At 49.1% G+C, this 18,132-nt stretch overlaps 4 protein-coding genes across 4 annotated transcripts; 3 read left to right on the top strand and 1 right to left on the bottom strand.

The window, feature by feature from the left end:
- The first annotated feature begins 47 nt into the window (after positions 1 to 47).
- Positions 48 to 4,326, top strand: F5147DRAFT_708353 (muts domain V-domain-containing protein). The gene is made up of 28 exons (XM_041438132.1): positions 48 to 149; positions 203 to 406; positions 457 to 682; positions 733 to 805; positions 858 to 1,052; positions 1,100 to 1,170; positions 1,227 to 1,265; positions 1,318 to 1,406; positions 1,456 to 1,611; positions 1,670 to 1,747; positions 1,797 to 1,838; positions 1,886 to 2,122; positions 2,171 to 2,229; positions 2,281 to 2,347; positions 2,395 to 2,440; positions 2,493 to 2,504; positions 2,555 to 2,696; positions 2,754 to 2,761; positions 2,815 to 2,902; positions 2,956 to 3,056; positions 3,104 to 3,216; positions 3,264 to 3,283; positions 3,332 to 3,382; positions 3,432 to 3,450; positions 3,501 to 3,547; positions 3,601 to 3,638; positions 3,693 to 3,841; positions 3,899 to 4,326. The coding sequence occupies exons 1-28, from the start codon at positions 141 to 143 to the stop codon at positions 4,013 to 4,015; spliced, it is 2,496 nt and encodes an 831-aa protein (XP_041290030.1). The 5' UTR covers positions 48 to 140; the 3' UTR covers positions 4,016 to 4,326.
- A 768-nt stretch (positions 4,327 to 5,094) lies between these two features.
- F5147DRAFT_639565 (FAD dependent oxidoreductase-domain-containing protein) lies at positions 5,095 to 7,435 on the top strand. The gene is made up of 6 exons (XM_041433008.1): positions 5,095 to 5,192; positions 5,250 to 5,658; positions 5,712 to 5,829; positions 5,889 to 6,189; positions 6,236 to 6,351; positions 6,412 to 7,435. The coding sequence occupies exons 2-6, from the start codon at positions 5,463 to 5,465 to the stop codon at positions 7,301 to 7,303; spliced, it is 1,623 nt and encodes a 540-aa protein (XP_041290029.1). The 5' UTR covers positions 5,095 to 5,192; positions 5,250 to 5,462; the 3' UTR covers positions 7,304 to 7,435.
- Positions 7,436 to 7,629: 194 nt separating this feature from the next.
- F5147DRAFT_708336 (uncharacterized protein) lies at positions 7,630 to 10,260 on the bottom strand. The gene is made up of 6 exons (XM_041438131.1): positions 10,150 to 10,260; positions 9,932 to 10,098; positions 9,660 to 9,879; positions 9,339 to 9,609; positions 8,691 to 9,286; positions 7,630 to 8,640 (listed from the first exon to the last, which is right to left on the bottom strand). Exons 1-6 carry the CDS (start codon positions 10,202 to 10,204, stop codon positions 7,808 to 7,810), a joined length of 2,142 nt encoding a protein of 713 aa, XP_041290028.1. The 5' UTR covers positions 10,205 to 10,260; the 3' UTR covers positions 7,630 to 7,807.
- A 311-nt stretch (positions 10,261 to 10,571) lies between these two features.
- Positions 10,572 to 17,582, top strand: F5147DRAFT_708329 (DNA-directed RNA polymerase II subunit RPB1). The gene is made up of 15 exons (XM_041438130.1): positions 10,572 to 11,020; positions 11,079 to 11,277; positions 11,331 to 11,401; positions 11,892 to 12,137; positions 12,186 to 12,509; positions 12,562 to 12,808; positions 12,857 to 13,034; positions 13,090 to 13,169; positions 13,218 to 13,287; positions 13,335 to 13,395; positions 13,446 to 16,875; positions 17,062 to 17,136; positions 17,184 to 17,213; positions 17,273 to 17,284; positions 17,336 to 17,582. The coding sequence occupies exons 1-15, from the start codon at positions 10,934 to 10,936 to the stop codon at positions 17,440 to 17,442; spliced, it is 5,217 nt and encodes a 1,738-aa protein (XP_041290027.1). The 5' UTR covers positions 10,572 to 10,933; the 3' UTR covers positions 17,443 to 17,582.
- Positions 17,583 to 18,132: the final 550 nt, after the last annotated feature.

The raw sequence follows: 18,132 nt of genomic DNA, 5'->3' as shown, positions 1-18,132 counted from the left end.
GGGAGGCGCCGACTTCCGAGTCTTTGTCAGCACAAACCTTGTTCTAGACCAGACTTAATTACCACTAGTACTACCGTCTACGGCGTGGTGCACGAATAGTATTTACCTCCACAAGCAAGCAAGCGACCATATCTACACTCATGAGCAATGTAAGTCCTTGGTCGGTCAATAAACTCCATCAACGCGCCCTCAATCTGGGCAGTCACGTCCTTATACACGGCAGACAAGCGCATCCCGGCGACCATGGACTGCCCAGTCACGCCCTGGGACGGCCCGTCCCCAAACCGCCGCTTCCACCATGCACGATGCCAGCTTTGTTATCGCCCTCATCGAAAGTCGAGGCATTGCGCACGAAGTGGGTATGGCCGCTCTCGACAAAGATACAGGTAGAGTCATGCTCATTCAAGTAAAGGCTCGTCTCCTACTATTTCACGGCAACTAACACATACCGATTAGCTCTCGGACTGCTCTACGTATGTTAAGACTCTACATCAGATGCATGTGCACATGCCATGCATGATCCTAGTTCCCGATACGTTCCTATCCTCTGCAAACACGAGCCTCACTCCTTCTGCGTCTGCCACGCGGGGAGCTTCATCGTTGTCGGTACAGTTCATCAGGGAGGAGTTTCCTCAAGTCCCCATCGAACCGGTAGCAAGAAAATACTGGAATGATAGCGCTGGTCAGCCGACAACATTTTCTCCCGCATATATGCGCTTAGCTATCGTCTAGGCTATCAGTTTATCGCTCAATTCTGTGTTGAAGACGATGAGCGTGCGGCCACACTGGTCTCCGTGACAGACAAGTCAGAATATGCGCGTATTTCCGCGTTTACTCTTCTAATTGCTAGCGTGCAGGTACTATACACTCTCAGCCGCATGTGCTCTTTTCAAATTTGTAGAAACTCGCCTCAACACCCGCTTTTCTGCATGTTCTCTTCGTATACGTTATATCCCTGTCGAGGGAACAATGATGATAGACCCCGAAACCGTTAGAAATCTGGAGCTAATCAACAACCAGACCCGCAAGAAATCCACGCATTCTCTCTTTGGGTATCTGGCATCATTTCTTCGATCGGTCGTGATTTGACATGCTTCAGGGTGCTTAACCATACCTACACTGCAATGGCCACACGGCTCTTGCGAGCGAATATATTGGCACCTCTAACAGGTAAGTGCTTGCGCTATAGAAGCCCAGTAAGTTGATTCCACATACCCCGCCTGTAGCCCAAAGTGCCTTGGATGCCCGCCTAGACGCTGTGGAAGGTCCGATATTGGCAAATCTCTGCTGCAAGTACTAACCTCTACATTACAACAGAGCTGATTCACAGCGAGGATAAATTTACTGAGATCAAAGATGCCTTGAAAGTCTTGAACAAGATGGACTTCGACAAGCTCATCTCATCGGTGAGCCTTACATAATGGTTTGGACTTGAACATAACTCCAAGCCTATAGCTTGGGTTTTCTGAAGTACGGCCAACAACAACATCAAAAGGAGCTTTTTCTCGCGTGTCACAAATACTTAGCTTGCGCACTGCTATTCGAAGCCTTCCATTTTTGCAGAGGGCTTTGAATGGATGCAAGTCCCAGCTACTACTGATAATATATGACGTGAGCCCTGCACTGCGGTTTCGAATCTGCAGCTTCTCATACTGCAACATGAATATAGATACTGTCTGACGAACGGTTGACCAAGATCGAGGAGCACATCGCGGAAAACCTCAATGATGACGCAGGGGCAGTCAAGGTAATTGAAGTATGCTTTTGTCGATGCTGTCTAAACAACCTCATGCTAGGGAGGGATCGGCGCAATTAACGCAAGAGTATACGCAGTTAAGGTACAGTAGCAACTACTCGCTTTCTACCAGTTGGTTCATTGTCGCAGGCGAACCGCAACCGTCTCTTGGATGTTGCTCGCGAAACTTTCAAAGAAAATGTTGCAGACATATACCAGCTCAACCACGCCCTAAGCGAACGGCATTCCCTACCCTTTACTCTCGTTTACCAAGAAAGTGGCTTTGTGTTTGCTCTCAAAAAGGATGAACTTGAGGATGAGCTGCCAAAGGGATTCATTAATGTGTCTGCGCAACGGGGTCGTTGGCTGTTCTCAAGCATTGATCTGGTGAGATTCAACAGAAAGGGAAATATATAGTCTAACATCAGATGATAGAAAAAAATGAACGCTCGGATGAAAGACTCATTAGAGGAGACGCTGGTCTTAAGCGACAAGTACGTTTTCATTGTGACTCCATCGTCATTCGAGATTAATAAGATGCAAAGGATTATCCGGGATGTCGTAGGGCAGATTATAGCGTTTTCAGGAGTCCTCTATTCTGCTTCAGAAGCGGTAGTGACATTTCCATTTAAAGCTTAGGTTTCTCAACGCCAGTTCAGGTTGCAACCATCGACTTGCTGTGGTCTTTTGCTCATGTCTCCATCAGTCAGTCATTCCAAGCATTGCGTTTACCTCACTCTAACGAAACCTTCATTAGTGCGAAGCTATGGTACAGGGTGCAAGCTCCTCTCAAAGAATGCCAACAGACTTTTTTCTTAGTGCGTCCCGAGTTTACTGATACATTGGCGATCAAGAGTGGTCGTCATCCCGTCCTTGAGACCGTTCAATCTGCTGGAATGGTTATTTCAAACGATATATATTGCAGCGACGCTGCCCACTTTCACATTGTTCATGGGCCAAAGTGAGTTTCATAAATGATTCATTATTTGGATGTACAGACGTCCATACTCTTCAACAGCATGTCAGGTACGATGTGCGTCTGCACCCGTTCCACTGACCATTCTCAGCGTTCCCACAAGGCAAAAGCACATATCTGCGTCAAACAGGCCTTCTTACTGTGATGGCAATGGTCGGTTGTTTTGTACCTGCTGAGTATGCAAGCTTTCGGTGAGTCATAGGTGTTGAATTTAATCGAATCTTGATGCACTCATTCTCTCTAGCCTGCACGACGCCTTACTTACTCGGCTCTCCAATGATGACGATATAGAGAAGAGCCTCAGCACGTTTGCAAATGAAATGACATCTTCTGCTATGATCCTAGGTCTTGGTGTGTAGATGAGTCTGTCATTCATACTGAACTCCTCCTAGGCATTGCGACCCCAAGAACACTGGTACTCGTTGACGAATTGGGTCGAGGAACATCTCCTATCGAGGGTCTTGGTATAGCACATGCTATTGCAGAGGAACTCATCAGAATCAAAGTAAGCACATCGCTTGTGTTTTGTTTTTACTCTTACGAGAACCTCAGTGTTTTGTTCTCTTCGCTACGTGAGCACGCGACTACTAGGTTGACTTGCGCGTTAACACGATAGCCAGCCATTTTCACGAGCTATCAACCACTCTTTCTCGACAGCCTGCTGTGGTGAAGTGAGTGGTGTTCCTGTTTTGACCAGTGACGCATGACGAACTTGTACAGTTTGCATCTATCTGTTCAGGTGCTTTCAAATTCCTCTCGATTATACCTTCTTTACAGATTGTCATCCAGCGTTCACGTCCATCGGCCTCTCACATCGGCCTGATATTTCAATACAAGTCAACTCCATATCATTATAATGCACGGTGCCCAGCTGATGACACCATTATAGGATCCTTGATGGAGTTCCAGAAAACACAGGTCATTATGGTGAGTCGCAGACAACAGCCAGATAGAGAAGACATCTGGACCAGCCCCGATCAGGACTAGAACTAGCCAAATTGGCTGACCTCCCCGACGACGTGCTCACTGAAGCGAAACGAGTGTCTGAAATCATTACTGAAAAAAACATACGGTGCGAGGAGGAAAGTCACATAAACGTCTTGACCATTCGCAGGCGTGCGCTTTTGAAGGTATCATCAATTAGCTTCCTGAACACTGCTAGTCCTGAATGTTTCATATTTTCTCAGCTTCATACGCAGTTGAACCAGGCGTTAGATCACTCTTCGCTTCCGGAGGAAGAACTGGTCGCATATCTGGCACGACTGCAGAGGGATTTCATGAAGACTCTAAAAGACACTCTTTGACGATCGCTGATCAAAAGAACAAGGAAGATTCTTGACTTAACGATACAAAGGAAACATCAACAAGCCCTTACCTGTTGAAGCTTGAAGAGACAAAACGAAGAGAACACCCCCAGACACTATCCAAAGGTCCATTTTCCTGCAGATGCTCTCGCTGTGTTAGACCACAGTCATGTTCTTACGAGCTTCTAAAATTGATAGATTTGAAGTTAACACTAGTATTGATCAAATGATCATGAAGTGCCGCAAATTTGAATTTGTCGACTTTCATGGTGAATACCAACTTTCAAAATTTCACATCTCGTCAATGTAAATCAGTAGTATCATTATGAAACATTGTCACATTGAGGACGCAAATTCACCCACCAGCAGGCGAGTAAGAGAAGGAGACGAAGTTCTGATCGACAGATGTAACCATGACATGAGTCTTTTCTCTAAATCTAAGATGGCACGCATGGTAGGTGTCCGGAATTCGCATACATGCAAATACTAAACGAAGACATGTTGGAGAGGTCTGACACCCACTACACCATACAGATAAGATGCGTGCGTTCATAATCCTATCCGAAGTACTCTTCGCATTACCGAATCGCCTCGTTCCTCCTGAATAATGGCAGAACGGGCACTGTCTAAAAAGCTGCGGTGAAGGTTACCAAGAAATTGTTTGAGGAATTTATACCATCTCTTGTTTGTGTTTGTGTACTCCAGGTACCTGTACCTGGGGAATTTTGACAGTATTCGCCATCAGTGTTAATTATGCCGGTCAAAATTCAGCCCAAAGTCCGATTAGTACTAGTGTACCTAGAATAGACAGCCGAGCAATATACTATCGGGTTGGGCAAGCGAGAAATGCGTGTCGTCACAACTAAAACCGGTACCGTGCTCATGAGTTTACCAGGACACTGTTTTTCATGGAGCACGCTGTAAAAAGGGCTCCTGTAAAATACGTACGACAAAGATGCTAAACTCTGGGTTCGGGGGACATCACAGCCATAATTTCCTTTTATGATTTTCGTTGCTACGACCTTTACTGACTAGGAAGTGTGGGAGTAATAGGTTGAACGAGACAATGCAGCACCCAGCTGAGATTGAGCTGAGAGCTCCCTCACTTCTGCTATACCTTGAAACATGGCGTATCTGGCTTTAGGACTCACGTTTCCCCTGGATATTCTCAAGATAGGTTTGCAAATTTGCGATGGCAGTTGTGCCGCACACGATGTGACAAAACTGCCTCTAGGCTCTAGTTGAGGTGCTTGTGCGCATGGGTGATAAGATAAGGGCCCTGATTTCCTCACGTTTCGTAACGTGTCCGAACAAGTCGTGTACATGGGCTGTGGCACTTTCTCATTTAGTTAGCCCCGCGTTATCGTGAGCATGTGCGCCTTTCTTCGCTCTTCCGTAGTTTCTCGCTTTCAATTCCCTCTATTACCTAGTGGCACATCAGTATTTCATGGGTAACTGTGTCTCCCGTTCTAAACAGCCTTTCCCAGTCTTCTCTAGCAGTTCGTCTGCTGAGAAGAATACGGGGAATTACGTTTCAGATGGTCTACCTGTAGCGGAGCCAACAACTTCTTTTTGGACGATTCCTGCAACCCCAATAGGAAAACCTCAGTCACAGAAGAATTTGCCATCCCATGCAGACGTGGGTGAGTACCCTATGTACCTATCTAGAGGTCGTCAGGTGAATAATTGACGATAGTTATCATTGGATCTGGTATATCTGGCGCCTCTTTTGCGCGAACTCTGCTTGAGTGCGGAGACTGTCTTCATGTCGTCATGCTTGAAGCCCAAGATGTGTGCTCAGGGGCCACCGGCAGGTGAGCAATGAGCGCCCATTTCGCTTAGAACATTGATGCGATATTTATGTCTTGCTTAGAAATGGTGGCCACATCTTTCCCGCTACATACCATGACTACGAAGACCTGAAGACAAGAGTGGGCGAGAATATGGCAAAGAAGATGGTGCGTTTCCGGAAAGCGCACTTGGACGAGATTTTGGCCATTACCGCAGAGGAGAGTATCACAGAGTATACACAATGTCGTGCCGTCGAGGGTGTCGATGTGTACTTCGATAAGCCTACGTTTAAAGAGGCGCAGCGGAAGCTGCAAGTGTATCAGCGTGATATGGGCGAATATGCAGGTTCGTATACCTGCTATGAGGGTTTAGACGCTCAAGAGGTGCGTTGGGGGATAGCATTGTGACCTCTGACTGATAGCATGGTAGAGATTTCACCTTTCGCCACTTGCGGTGGGATGTATTGCCACACGAGCTGGTGCTATACATCCATATCGCCTTGTGACATCGATTTTAAGCCGCCTTCTTACAGACTACCCCAAAGAGTAAGTCTTTAACATCATTGTGGCCCGCAATCATTCATGACGGTCTCAAATTCGACTTAGATTTGAGATTCACACCCACACACCTTGTACATCGATTGATGAGCCCACATCAAGTTGCCCATTCTATAGACTCACTACAGCGCGCGGGGTGATTACGACCCCACACATCGTGCATCTCACGAATGCGTACGCACCTGCGCTCCTACCCGCTCTCAAGGGTGTTATCCTTCCCATTCGAGAAACCATGACCGCACAGCGGCCTGGTCGTAACCTCCATGCAAGCACGCTGCATGGCGGGCGGAGCTTCGTGTTCTTTGACAGCCCACGTAAGGGCTTCGACTACTTGACGCAACTCCCAGAAGGCGAGCACGAACTCATGTTCGGTGCAGGTTTCGAGTCAAGCATGGATAGCGCAGCTAATGCAATGTATGGCGTGCATAGCGCAGCGCATGTAGGTGGTGCAATGCCAATCTATTTCGGAGCGGAGAGCTGGGGTGCTGAGGCCTTACCAACCACTCCCACAGATGAACAGGATGTGGGTGTAGGTTTGTGGGCAGAGGGAAGAGTAAAGGCAATCTGGAGCGGTCTCTTGAGCCAGTCGGCCGATGGGATGCCGTGGGTTGGAAATGTGCCCGTTAATGTGGCTGGCAGGAAGGCACCTACTGCTTCGTCTGCACCCTCTGCTCTAAATTCAAGCACGAGGAAGCTGAAGTCAGTTCTCACTGCTGCTCCTGGTGAGTGGATTGCGGCTGGCTACTCCGGTGAGGGCATGGTGCATGCGTGGCTAAGTTCCAAGGCCGTTGCGCTGATGCTTCTAGGGGAGGATCTCACTGAGGTCAAGACTTGGCTCCCTGAGTTGTTCAGTGTCACGGAAGACAGAGTCAAGATGGCCAAGCGGACTTTCAAGCCTGATGTTGTACTAAGTGGCAAGAAGCGTGTTTTCAGTCCTTAATACCTACATATGTTAAGAGTCTCCTCTATAGTGGGTACTATAATCATGTGCATGTTGCGTAGTTTTCTTGGCTGTATCTTAAGTATCACAGTACTGTGTAGTTTACTTGAATGCAAACTCATTTTTATTGTACATTGTTCCCTCTGGGCGTACTGGGGCACAGGTACCCAAAAGTTTGGTTCTGAGACCAATAGATCTTGATGTACATATTTTCCGATACTTATTCCATTTACTTATTACATGATATACTCAATGGTGCTTTCGTCAGAAATTACGTTCGGTTGGGATCCCGACGTACGCACGCCGTGCGAGTGGAACCTCTGATCAGAGGACAAAGATTAAGTTATTCGAAGTTTTGGTATGCAGATGATCACCACAACATGATTATTACATGCAAACATATTCAAGGATCACCCATCTACTACGTGCATTCACATTAATCTATCAGTCCGTTAGTGCGTGATCCTACTGTAACCCACTCGTACACCGCAACAATAAAAATCACTACAGATCAATCAACAGCTCCTCTCGTCGCTCCGGAATAGTCGTAGGCGCAGACGGCGCGTACAAGTCAAACGACTGTGGCACTGCCGTTGGTGCGGAGGGGAACTGCGGGAGCTGTGGTTGTAAGGGCTGCTGGTACTGAAGGCGGGACGCCCGCGATACGGTACTGGAGCGAGCGAGGGGGGCAGGCGGCGGGGACATTGTGGTGCGTGCTGAGACGCTGTGGTGCCGTGTGAGGGCCGGCGTTTGTGGAGCGAGAGGTGGAGTCATGGGTTGAAGTGCGGGCGCTGGTGGTGGTTGAGACGGTGCAGCAGTGTTGGCGAATTGGGGTATTGACACGGGTGGGTTGACCGGAATGGTGGGAGAAGTGGGGGATTGCTGGGGGAGGTAGGATATAGATAACGGCGGACTAGTGAATTGAGGCAGCTGCTGTTGAGGAGGTGGAGGTGGCGAGGCGAGTGGGGCCGTGAGGTGCTGCGATGACCCGGGAACTTCTGAAGTATATGGTTGTGATGGTCCTGCCGCATAATGAGCATACTGAGGCTCTGACTCGGGGACAGTAGATAATGGGGGTCGGGAAATAAGAAGCTGTGGGGCGTATTGGGCAGAGTCGGTCCGTGGTGGCGCAAAAACTGGGGAAGATACGGAGGATGCATGAAGGTGGGTTGGCGCCCATTGACTATGAGTTTGTGCGGATTGCCGCACTGGTACAGTCGTAGGGTGCACCTGTTGGGGAGAACGCCGCCACGTGGGATGTGAGACCTGATCCGTTAGTAGCTTATCGTAGAGTTTGACGGCTTGCGAAAGCTTTTCGTGCATCTCTGATAGCAGTTCTGCGTGCAAGTATCAGTAGAGTTAAATATTTCCAAGTAAACTAACCCACGTTCTTTGCGGTCGGTATCATCCAGGCTCATTGCTAGCTTGGGCCGGAGTCCGTTTGCCTTGTCGTATAGTTCGTTGACAGCAGGATACCGCGACATGTCGCGTCCCCCTTGGGCTTGCAGTTGCTCCACTGTCTGGCTGAATGTAAGAATGGCGTCGGTTTCCAAGGGCTCGAGATCATAACCCGCAAGCTTCGGCACTTGTGGGGCAGGCGTGACGGTGGGCGGATACGATTGAGACGTGACGTGCACGTTGCTGTATGGATCTGTGCTTGTCAGCTCCACAGGCGCACTTGGTTTTGGGGCGTTAGCCTCGCGAAGACTTGCTTCGATGGCTGCACGGAGATCAGGATCGTCCTCATCCGCACCAGTAACTTTACGATCAGGGTGCGTCATTCTGTCCACGAGAGGAGGTTCGGAAATGTGCCAATTGTGCGCGGAGGGTTGGGCGGGGACATAACCCGGTCTGCGTCCATGAACAGCACCGACTTCCTCGAGGGAGAGCTCAATGGCGCGTTGAAGCTCGGCGTCTGCGAGGTCGCGCGCACTGCTGTGACGCGGGCTATACATACTTGCAGAATGGCGGTGTCCTTTGTCACTGTCAGGAGACAGCATATCAGAAGGGCTTATGCATATGAGAACATATGTACCTTTTCTCAGCCTTTTTCTGCAGCTTATTGTAACACGCATCACAGACCCTAACAGCTTGAGTGATGCCGAAGTGAGGTAAAGGTATTGATTTAGATGAACATTGCTGGTCGAAAACTTGTCCACAATTCCGGCAGTGATGCTTCCGATTGGTAAATGTAAACGGAGTGCGACATCGCAGACACAACTCCGAATCTATCCATTCTGGAGCGGTTGACGTATCGACCATAGCAGAATTCGCCAGAGCAAAGTCCTTTGGAGGGAAATGATGTCCTGTACAGCAAGTGTGAAACATAGTGATGACAGATCGACTGAGTGAATACCTTCACTCTTGAGGGTCTTATAGACTTGATTGACATAACTAAGACTGGGCTTGCCTTCAAAAGCCAAGGACCAGTTCTGTATATACTTCAAGATATCATCTCTGACAGAATGATTTAGACCAGGCATTTTGAGGATGGAGACCAGATTATCCATGAACTCCCTTGAGGCCACCTCGGTCAAGAAATGATCACCGCCATTCTTAACACAGATGTCTGTCAACTGTCGGACCGGCATCAAAGGATATCGCTGAGACTGGAATGATATAGCTTACACCGAGTGCGAGGAGCTGGACATTGGGATTCTTATGATTAAGACGGCGCTTGAGCGCACGCATGGCGTCCTTTGCGGGCGCTGACTTGGAGCGTATCTGGTCACATATCTCGAGATTGAGAGCAACATCCTCTGAGCCATTCGGGATGAGCTCCGAGGTAGCCTTGTCTAAAAGATAATAATGAGTGAAAGTAGACTGATATTGGGGAGCATGCTCACCGACAGCGTCGTCAAGCTGTGAAGTTCCCCATAACCAGCTGCTGATCGATGCCATGTAGAATGAGCACCGTGTAAGTGACTATGATTATTAAGTGGTGTAGCGAACCCGCGTCAACTGCGCACAGCAAGCCTTGAGTGACACGATGACAAATCAACCGTGCTTTTCACACTCCGATCAGCAAATATTCGGATCATATTATTTCTCAGTGACGCTGTGAAGGGTAATATGCTGCAGAAAAATTACAGAAGGGTTACTAGAGAGGATCAATAAAGTTCTGCACAATTTTTCATGACTTCTACAGAATATTTTGGGTAGCACACTGGTGTAGTTTATATGGTGCGTGACCAAAAGAGTGACTGTGTGACTCGGGGCCGGACGCAGGTGAATTGGAGCGGAGTTGGAACGTGAGACCCATCCACAGGTTGTTCTCAACAGCCATCTTGCCGTCTTCGAAGGACCTGTTGTCGACTCTTTTCTGCTATCTTGCAGATTCAGACGAATTCATTAACGCTTCCGCCAGTTGCGCGGTTTGCTGAGTTCCGCTTGACCCGTTTTTGTGAACAATTTCCATCTTTTTTTTTGTTCCTTTTCACCAGGCACTCGTGGTTCCTTTGAACCCGCAAAAAGTGGTCAAAACTCCACCACTACCCCCACAATCGCATTGACGACATCGCATTCGCGTTAATTCACGTCTTGGACTTCTTTCGGCACCATTTTCCGACCTCGTCATTGCACTGCTGATTTTTACGCGTTTTTATTCTCCTTATTCCTTTTGTTGCAACCATGTTGGGCCATCAGTTCGCGTATTCGGCCGCTCCCATTCGCAAAGTGAAGGAGGTCCAGTTTGGTATCTTATCACCAGAGGAAATTGTGCGTCACAACCCATTCTCTACCTTACTGTGCTAATTAATGCATATTCATCATGCAGAAAGCATACTCGGTGGCGAAAGTGGAGCATCCAGAGGTTATGGACGAGACAACGCACAAACCTAAGATGGGTGGTCTAATGGATCCTCGCATGGGAACCATCGACCGCAATTTCAAGTGCCAGACATGTGGAGAGGGAATGTCAGAATGTCCTGGTCATTTTGGCCATATCGAGTTGGCGAGGCCGGTCTTTCACCCAGGTGTGTTGACGAAGCTTTCTTTGTCTTAGCGTGCGGCATTCATCGGTTTTCAGGTTTCATCATTAAAGTAAAGAAGATCCTGGAATGTATCTGCGTAAACTGTGGAAAGCTAAAAGCCGACATCGTGAGTTGAATTTCGTTCCTCTACTCGTTTCGCACCCCACCACCCAATTTTCTGGGGGCTCTCTCCATAATCCATTGGAGAACCCCAAACCCGCACCGCGGCAGTACCTCGAACAAACGAGGCGTTTGACCCACTGCGGCGTGGTCTGCGCGCGTTTTCGATCGCTTGATCGCCGCGTGGACCATTGCAAACGCCCAGTGATGGTTGGACACGAGGTGCGCGGTGAAATGGGGCGCTGAACGAGGAGTGCGAAAATCGTAGTCCAGCCAGTGCTTAAGGCACCTTACTGGACTCGGCTTTGGTAGCCCTCCCTGTGACGCGGGAAGAGGGTTCACCAATGGCCGACATATATGCCCAATCATGTCGGCTGCCTCCTTGTGATGCATTGCAATCCCTTAGATAATGTTTCTATTTCCGTCGAAGTTGATGCTGACGTTTACATTTCATGTGCTTCCTAATCTGTTCGTTCAATGCCATTGTCGTGCTTTAGTCCGATCCCAATTTCGCCGACAAGATCCGCCATATTCGCGATCCCAAGGCACGCATGGCCGTTGTATGGGCGCACTGCAAGACCAAGATGACCTGTGAGACTGACGAGCCAAAGGAAGATGGTGCTGAGGGAGATGCGGATGAGCCCAAGAAAGGTCATGGTGGATGTGGTCATATACAACCGGCCATTAGGAAAGAAGGCTTGAAGCTTTTCGTCCAATACAAAAGACCCAAAGATGAGGATGAGGTCGGTATATGGCAGCATCACTGAATGCTGTTACTGACTGGTTTTCAGGATGTGAAATCGATGCAGCCTGACAAGCGGCTGATCACTCCATCTGAGGTTTACACGACGTTCAAGAAGATGTCGGACTCCGACCTTCATCTCATAGGTCTTTCGGATGAGTACGCTCGTCCTGAGTGGATGATTCTCACGGTTATGCCTGTCCCGCCTCCTCCTGTCCGTCCAAGTATAGCAGTTGACGGCGGGGCTATGCGGAGCGAAGATGACTTGACCTACAAGCTTGGTGAGATCATCAAGGCGTCCGCACATGTACGGCGGTGTGAGCAGGAAGGCGCGCCCGCGCACGTCATTAGCGAGCATGAACATCTACTCCAGGCAAGTTTTGCGGAGACAAATCTAAGTGCGGGTATTGACTATCTAATTGTAGTTCCACGTTGCCACCTATATGGACAACGATATTGCCGGTATTCCTCAAGCGTTGCAGAAATCTGGACGTCCAGTGAAGGCTATCCGTGCACGGCTAAAGGGCAAAGAGGGGCGTTTGCGTGGTAACCTGATGGGCAAGCGTGTAGACTTCTCTGCACGTACGGTCATTACAGGCGATCCTAACCTGGAGCTGGACGAAGTAGGTGTTCCTCGGAGCATCGCCATGAATTTGACCTATCCCGAGCGAGGTGCGTTCGTCATAGCTTAGGGTGTTTCGACTTACAATGTCATTATAGTGACGCCATATAATATCGCATACCTTCAAGAACTGGTGCGCAACGGCCCGACAACATACCCCGGTGCACGCTATGTCGTGAGAGATACTGGCGAACGTATTGATCTGCGCTATAACAAGCGTGCAGACGCATTCCTGCAATATGGGTGGATCGTCGAGCGGCATCTAAAAGATGGAGAGTGAGTTCAAGGAGCAAAGGATGCGCGCTGATTTTTATGCTGATACACGTTTCAGCTTCGTGTTGTTCAACCGGCAACCAAGTTTGCACAAGATGAGTATGATGAGCCATCGAGTGAGGCTGATGCCATACTCTAGTGAGTACAGCATTCTTTGATGCTTTTGCAAGAAATTAATGGATACAGCCTTCCGACTGAATCTATCCGTGACGCCTCCATATAACGCCGATTTCGACGGCGATGAAATGAACATGCAGTGAGTCACCTTTGTCTCCTATACGATACAATGTTCACGTTTCCCAGCATTCCACAGAGCGAAGAAACACGTGCCGAACTGTCACAAATAGCGTGGGTTCCCCGTCAGGTAATGACATCTTCCCTCGTTCATGGCTGTTATATCTAACTGGTACATAGATCATCTCGCCACAAGCCAATAAACCCGTCATGGGCATTGTGCAAGACACGCTTTGTGGGATCCGCAAGTTTACGTTGCGAGATACGTTCCTGGACTGGAACCAGGTTCAGAACATCTTGTTGTGGGTCCCTGGCTGGGATGGCAATGTACCAATACCCGCTATCATCAAGCCTAAACCCATGTGGTCCGGGAAGCAGATTCTTAGCATGGTGATCCCTCGCGGTATCAATATTCATCGGGCCCCAGATCCCAAGTCTTCGAACCCCATCTTCGACGACGGTATGTTAATTGAGAATGGTGAAATCATTTTTGGTGTTGTCGAGAAGAAGACTGTGGGCGCTTCTCAAGGAGGTTTGGTGCACGTCGTCTTCCGCGAAAAGGGCCCGGAGGCTACTCGTGACCTCTTCACGGGCATCCAGATGGTCGTGAATTTCTGGCTATTCCACAATGGATTCAGTATCGGCATCGGTGACACTGTTGCTGGTCCCAAGGTCATGGGTTTCATAACGCAGCGTATTAGCGAGAAGAAGCAGTTGGTTGCAGAAATCATCGATGACGCATATCACGACCGGCTGAAGGCGCTACCCGGTATGACTATCCGGGAGTCGTTCGAGAGCAAGGTAGAGCGCGAACTCAATCGCGCTCGTGATGACTCCGGTCAGTACGCGCAGAAGAACCTGAAGGACGACAACAACGTGAAGCAGATGGTCACAGCTGGTTCCAAGGGTTCATACATTAACATCTCGCAAATGTCTGTTTGTGTCGGGCAGCAGAGTGTTGAAGGTCGTCGTATCCCATTCGGGTTCCGTCATCGTACTCTTCCTCATTTCACCAAGGACGACTTCAGCCCGGAGGCACGTGGCTTCGTCGAGAATTCTTATCTGCGAGGGTTGACGCCGCAGGAGTTTTTCTTCCATGCCATGGCTGGAAGAGAAGGTCTTATTGATACGGCTGTCAAGACGGCAGAGACCGGCTACATCCAGCGTCGTCTCGTCAAGGCATTGGAGGACGTCATGGTTCACTATGATGGCACAGTTCGCAACTCGCTTGGAGATCTCATTCAGTTCGTATATGGCGAAGACGGTATGGATGGCGCATTCATCGAACGCCAAAAGATCGAGACTTTTGGTCTTGACAATGAAGCCTTTGAGCACAACTATCGCGTTGATGTCACGGACGGCAAGAGTGGATTCCTGCCAAATACCCTGCAGATCGGTGTGGATGACAGCTCTCTGGAGCTACAGATGAAGTTGGATGAAGAATACAACGAGCTTCTAAACGACCGCCGTCTTCTACGAGAATTCATATTTCCTCAGGCTGACGGCCTGAATCCTCATTATCTGCCTGTCAACCTTCATCGCATTATTCAGAACGCCACGCAAATCTTCCACATTGACAAGCGGAAGCCGAGTGATCTGGAGCCGGCCTACATCGTTGAGGCTGTTCAGCAGCTGAACAATCGCTTGGCTGTCGTGGTTGGTGACGATCCGCTGACAAGAGAAGTCCAAGCCAACTCATCGCTCACATTCCGCATGCACGTCCGTGCCACCATGGCTACTCGCCGCGTACTCGAACAGTTCCATCTTACCAGGGAGGCATTTGACTGGGTCATTGGTGAAGTGGAAGCCAAGTTCAACCAGTCGTTAGTGAACCCAGGAGAGATGTGCGGCACACTTGCTGCTCAGTCGATCGGTGAACCAGCTACGCAGATGACGCTCAATACGTTCCATTATGCCGGTGTCTCCAGTAAGAATGTGACACTCGGTGTCCCGCGTCTGAAGGAGATTATCAACGTTGCTACCAAAATCAAAACACCTTCCCTCACTGTCTACCTCGAACCTGACGTTGCTGAAGAGAGTCTGCTTGCCAAGAACGTGGAGCAAGAGCTCGCATATACCTCATTGCGTACCGTGACGGCAGCCGTGGAGATCTGGTATGACCCAGACCCAAGCTCCACCATCATCGAGGAGGACTCCGTCTTCGTGGAGTCATTCTTTGCCATTCCCGACGAGGAGATTGAGTCCAAGCTGCATCTGCAGTCGCCATGGCTCCTTCGTCTCGAGCTCGATCGTGCTAAAATGATTGATCGCAAGCTCACCATGGCTTATGTTGCCGGTCGGATCGCGGAGAGTTTCAAAACTGATCTCTTCGTCATTTGGAGCGAAGATAACTCGGAGAAGCTCATTATCCGTTGCCGTGTGCTCGGCGGTGGTGACAAAGATGACGACGGTCTAGGAACTGTAGAAGAAGACATCTTCTTGCGCCAGCTTGAAAACACTATGTTGAATTCTGTGAGCTTGCGCGGGGTTCCTGGCATCCAAAAAGTCTTTTTGCAGCAGCACGACAAAGTATATACCGACAAGACAGGCGCCATCAAGACAAAGAAGGAGTGGGTGCTGGAGACGGACGGTATCAATCTCAAGACTGTCATGTGCATCGATAGCGTCGACTTTACACGTACGTATTCGAACAGCTGCGTTGAAGTTTTCAACGTGCTGGGCATTGAAGCAGCCCGCGCTGCTATTATGAAGGAGTTGCGCGGGGTCATCGAATTTGACGGCTCCTACGTCAACTACCGCCATCTTGCTCTCCTTTGCGATCTCATGACGCACCGAGGTTCTTTGATGGCAATCACCCGTCACGGGATCAATCGTGCTGACACCGGAGCACTCATGCGATGTTCATTCGAGGAGACGGTGGAGATTCTCATGGAAGCAGCTGCGGTCGGCGAGAAGGACGACTGTCATGGCATCGCCGAGAATGTCATGTTCGGCCAGCTAGCGCCAATGGGTACTGGTGCCTTTGATGTGGCTCTCGACATTGACATGTTGAAGGACGCTATTGTTGATCATCGTCTGCCAGTCCAAAATATGCTAGCAGCACAGGCAGATGGTGGTATGACACCAGGACAAGTGGCAATGACGCCATATGATACAAATTCCCCTGCATGGTCAGAAGGCAATTTCAAAGGAGAATCAGCCGCATTTTCTCCTCTCGCTGTCAACGGCGGCGAGGATCCCGCAAACTTCTCTTTCCTTGGATATGGGCAAAGTCCTCTTGGCGCCGGAGGCATGTCACCTGCAGGGCCTGGGTACAGCCCCAGTTCTCCCAATACATACTCGCCGACATCACCGTATGTCCCACAATCACCGTTTGGCGGCGCTACATCACCTTTTGGCACATCTCCGTATGCTACTTCTCCCTTCTACGACCGCGGCAGAGGACCAACATCACCGACGTATTCGCCGACATCTCCCGCACTCAATCTCACGTCTCCAGGATATTCACCGACGAGCCCACGCTATTCTCCTACTTCTCCGTCATTCTCTCCCACATCGCCGCGCTACAGTCCACAATCTCCATCATTCTCCCCCACGTCACCGCGTTACTCTCCCACCAGTCCCTCCTTCAGCCCTGCTTCTCCGCGTTGTAAGTTGATTTTTCTTGTATCTCAACTTTTGACTGATGTCTTATTTTCTCAGACTCACCAAGTAAGTACGGATGTTATTCATGTATGAAATGTACTCATGATCAATTGCACCCGCTCTATTCACACTCACAGCTTGTAAGTGTTCATTTTTTCATTGACTGACTACATACTAAATCCTACTCCAGCACCTGCCCAAATGTCCCCTTCCTCACCAAAGTATTCTCCCACTTCACCAGTATCCCCCTCGTCTCCAAAATACTGTAAGTCGCCCAATTCATGTGGAAGACAGCTAACTCACACTTTCTAGCTCCCACATCCCCTACATACTCGCCAGCTTGTGAGTACTCTCACCCTAACGTATTTCTGCACCCTCTAATCCCAAATTCTATCACGCAGCACCTGCATATTGTAAGATTCTTCATCCGGCTGCTAACCTAACCGTCGCTAACCTCTCTTTAGCCCCTGCTTCTCCCGCCTATAGCCCGACGTCACCCCAATGGTCGCCTTCAAGTCCAGCACAGAACGGCCGCAGTCACTCGTACAGCACGTCACCGTCCTGGGAGTAAGACCATTGTTCCATGTCTGGTGTCCGTCCCATGCGTTGGCGTTATTATCTAGCACGTTTCTTTTCTGTCAAGCACTCCATGTAGATTAAGCACATTTTACTATACAAAGCTAGATATGCCTATTATTGCGTCCCTCTCAAGCGAAACATATTCATTGAAAATCGAATGAGCCTGCAATGCGGTATGTATCTATGTATGTATGTTAAACATGAAAGTCAGCATATGTACTTAAACCTTCTTTACTTATCTTGCAATTGGGGCGATGGCATGGCGACATGTATATATATGAAAAAAAAGAAATGAAAGAAAGTCACATCGCTCTCAAATCAACTCCCGACTCAACGCAAAAAAGCGTCCAAAAAAGAGAAATATCAAATGTACGTACGTAGCAGAGCTAGAGCTATTTGCAAAAGAGTGGGTTTGGTTGTGGTGTGATGGTTGGCAACGCCCGCGCGCGCGTATAGTATTACACGTGAGGGTATATGAGAGAGAGACAAGTGAATTGAAGTGAAATGGGGACGTGGAGAAATGGGTTGTAACACGTGGGGGTGATGAGGGATGTCACGGTGTGATCCGACAGCTTTAATGAGGTACTGTACTGTGCAGCCCAGCCGCTTGTAAAAATGCGAATGCTCTTCATGCCGAGTTTTTAGATCAGGGGGATAGAAGTGGTTGTGCAAGGAAAAAAAA

This window comes from Suillus discolor (genome assembly GCF_016758755.1).
Source record: "Suillus discolor strain FC423 chromosome Unknown F5147scaffold_49, whole genome shotgun sequence".
Taxonomy (NCBI): Eukaryota; Fungi; Basidiomycota; class Agaricomycetes; order Boletales; family Suillaceae; genus Suillus; species Suillus discolor.
This window is presented reverse-complemented; position numbering and strand designations above follow the sequence as displayed.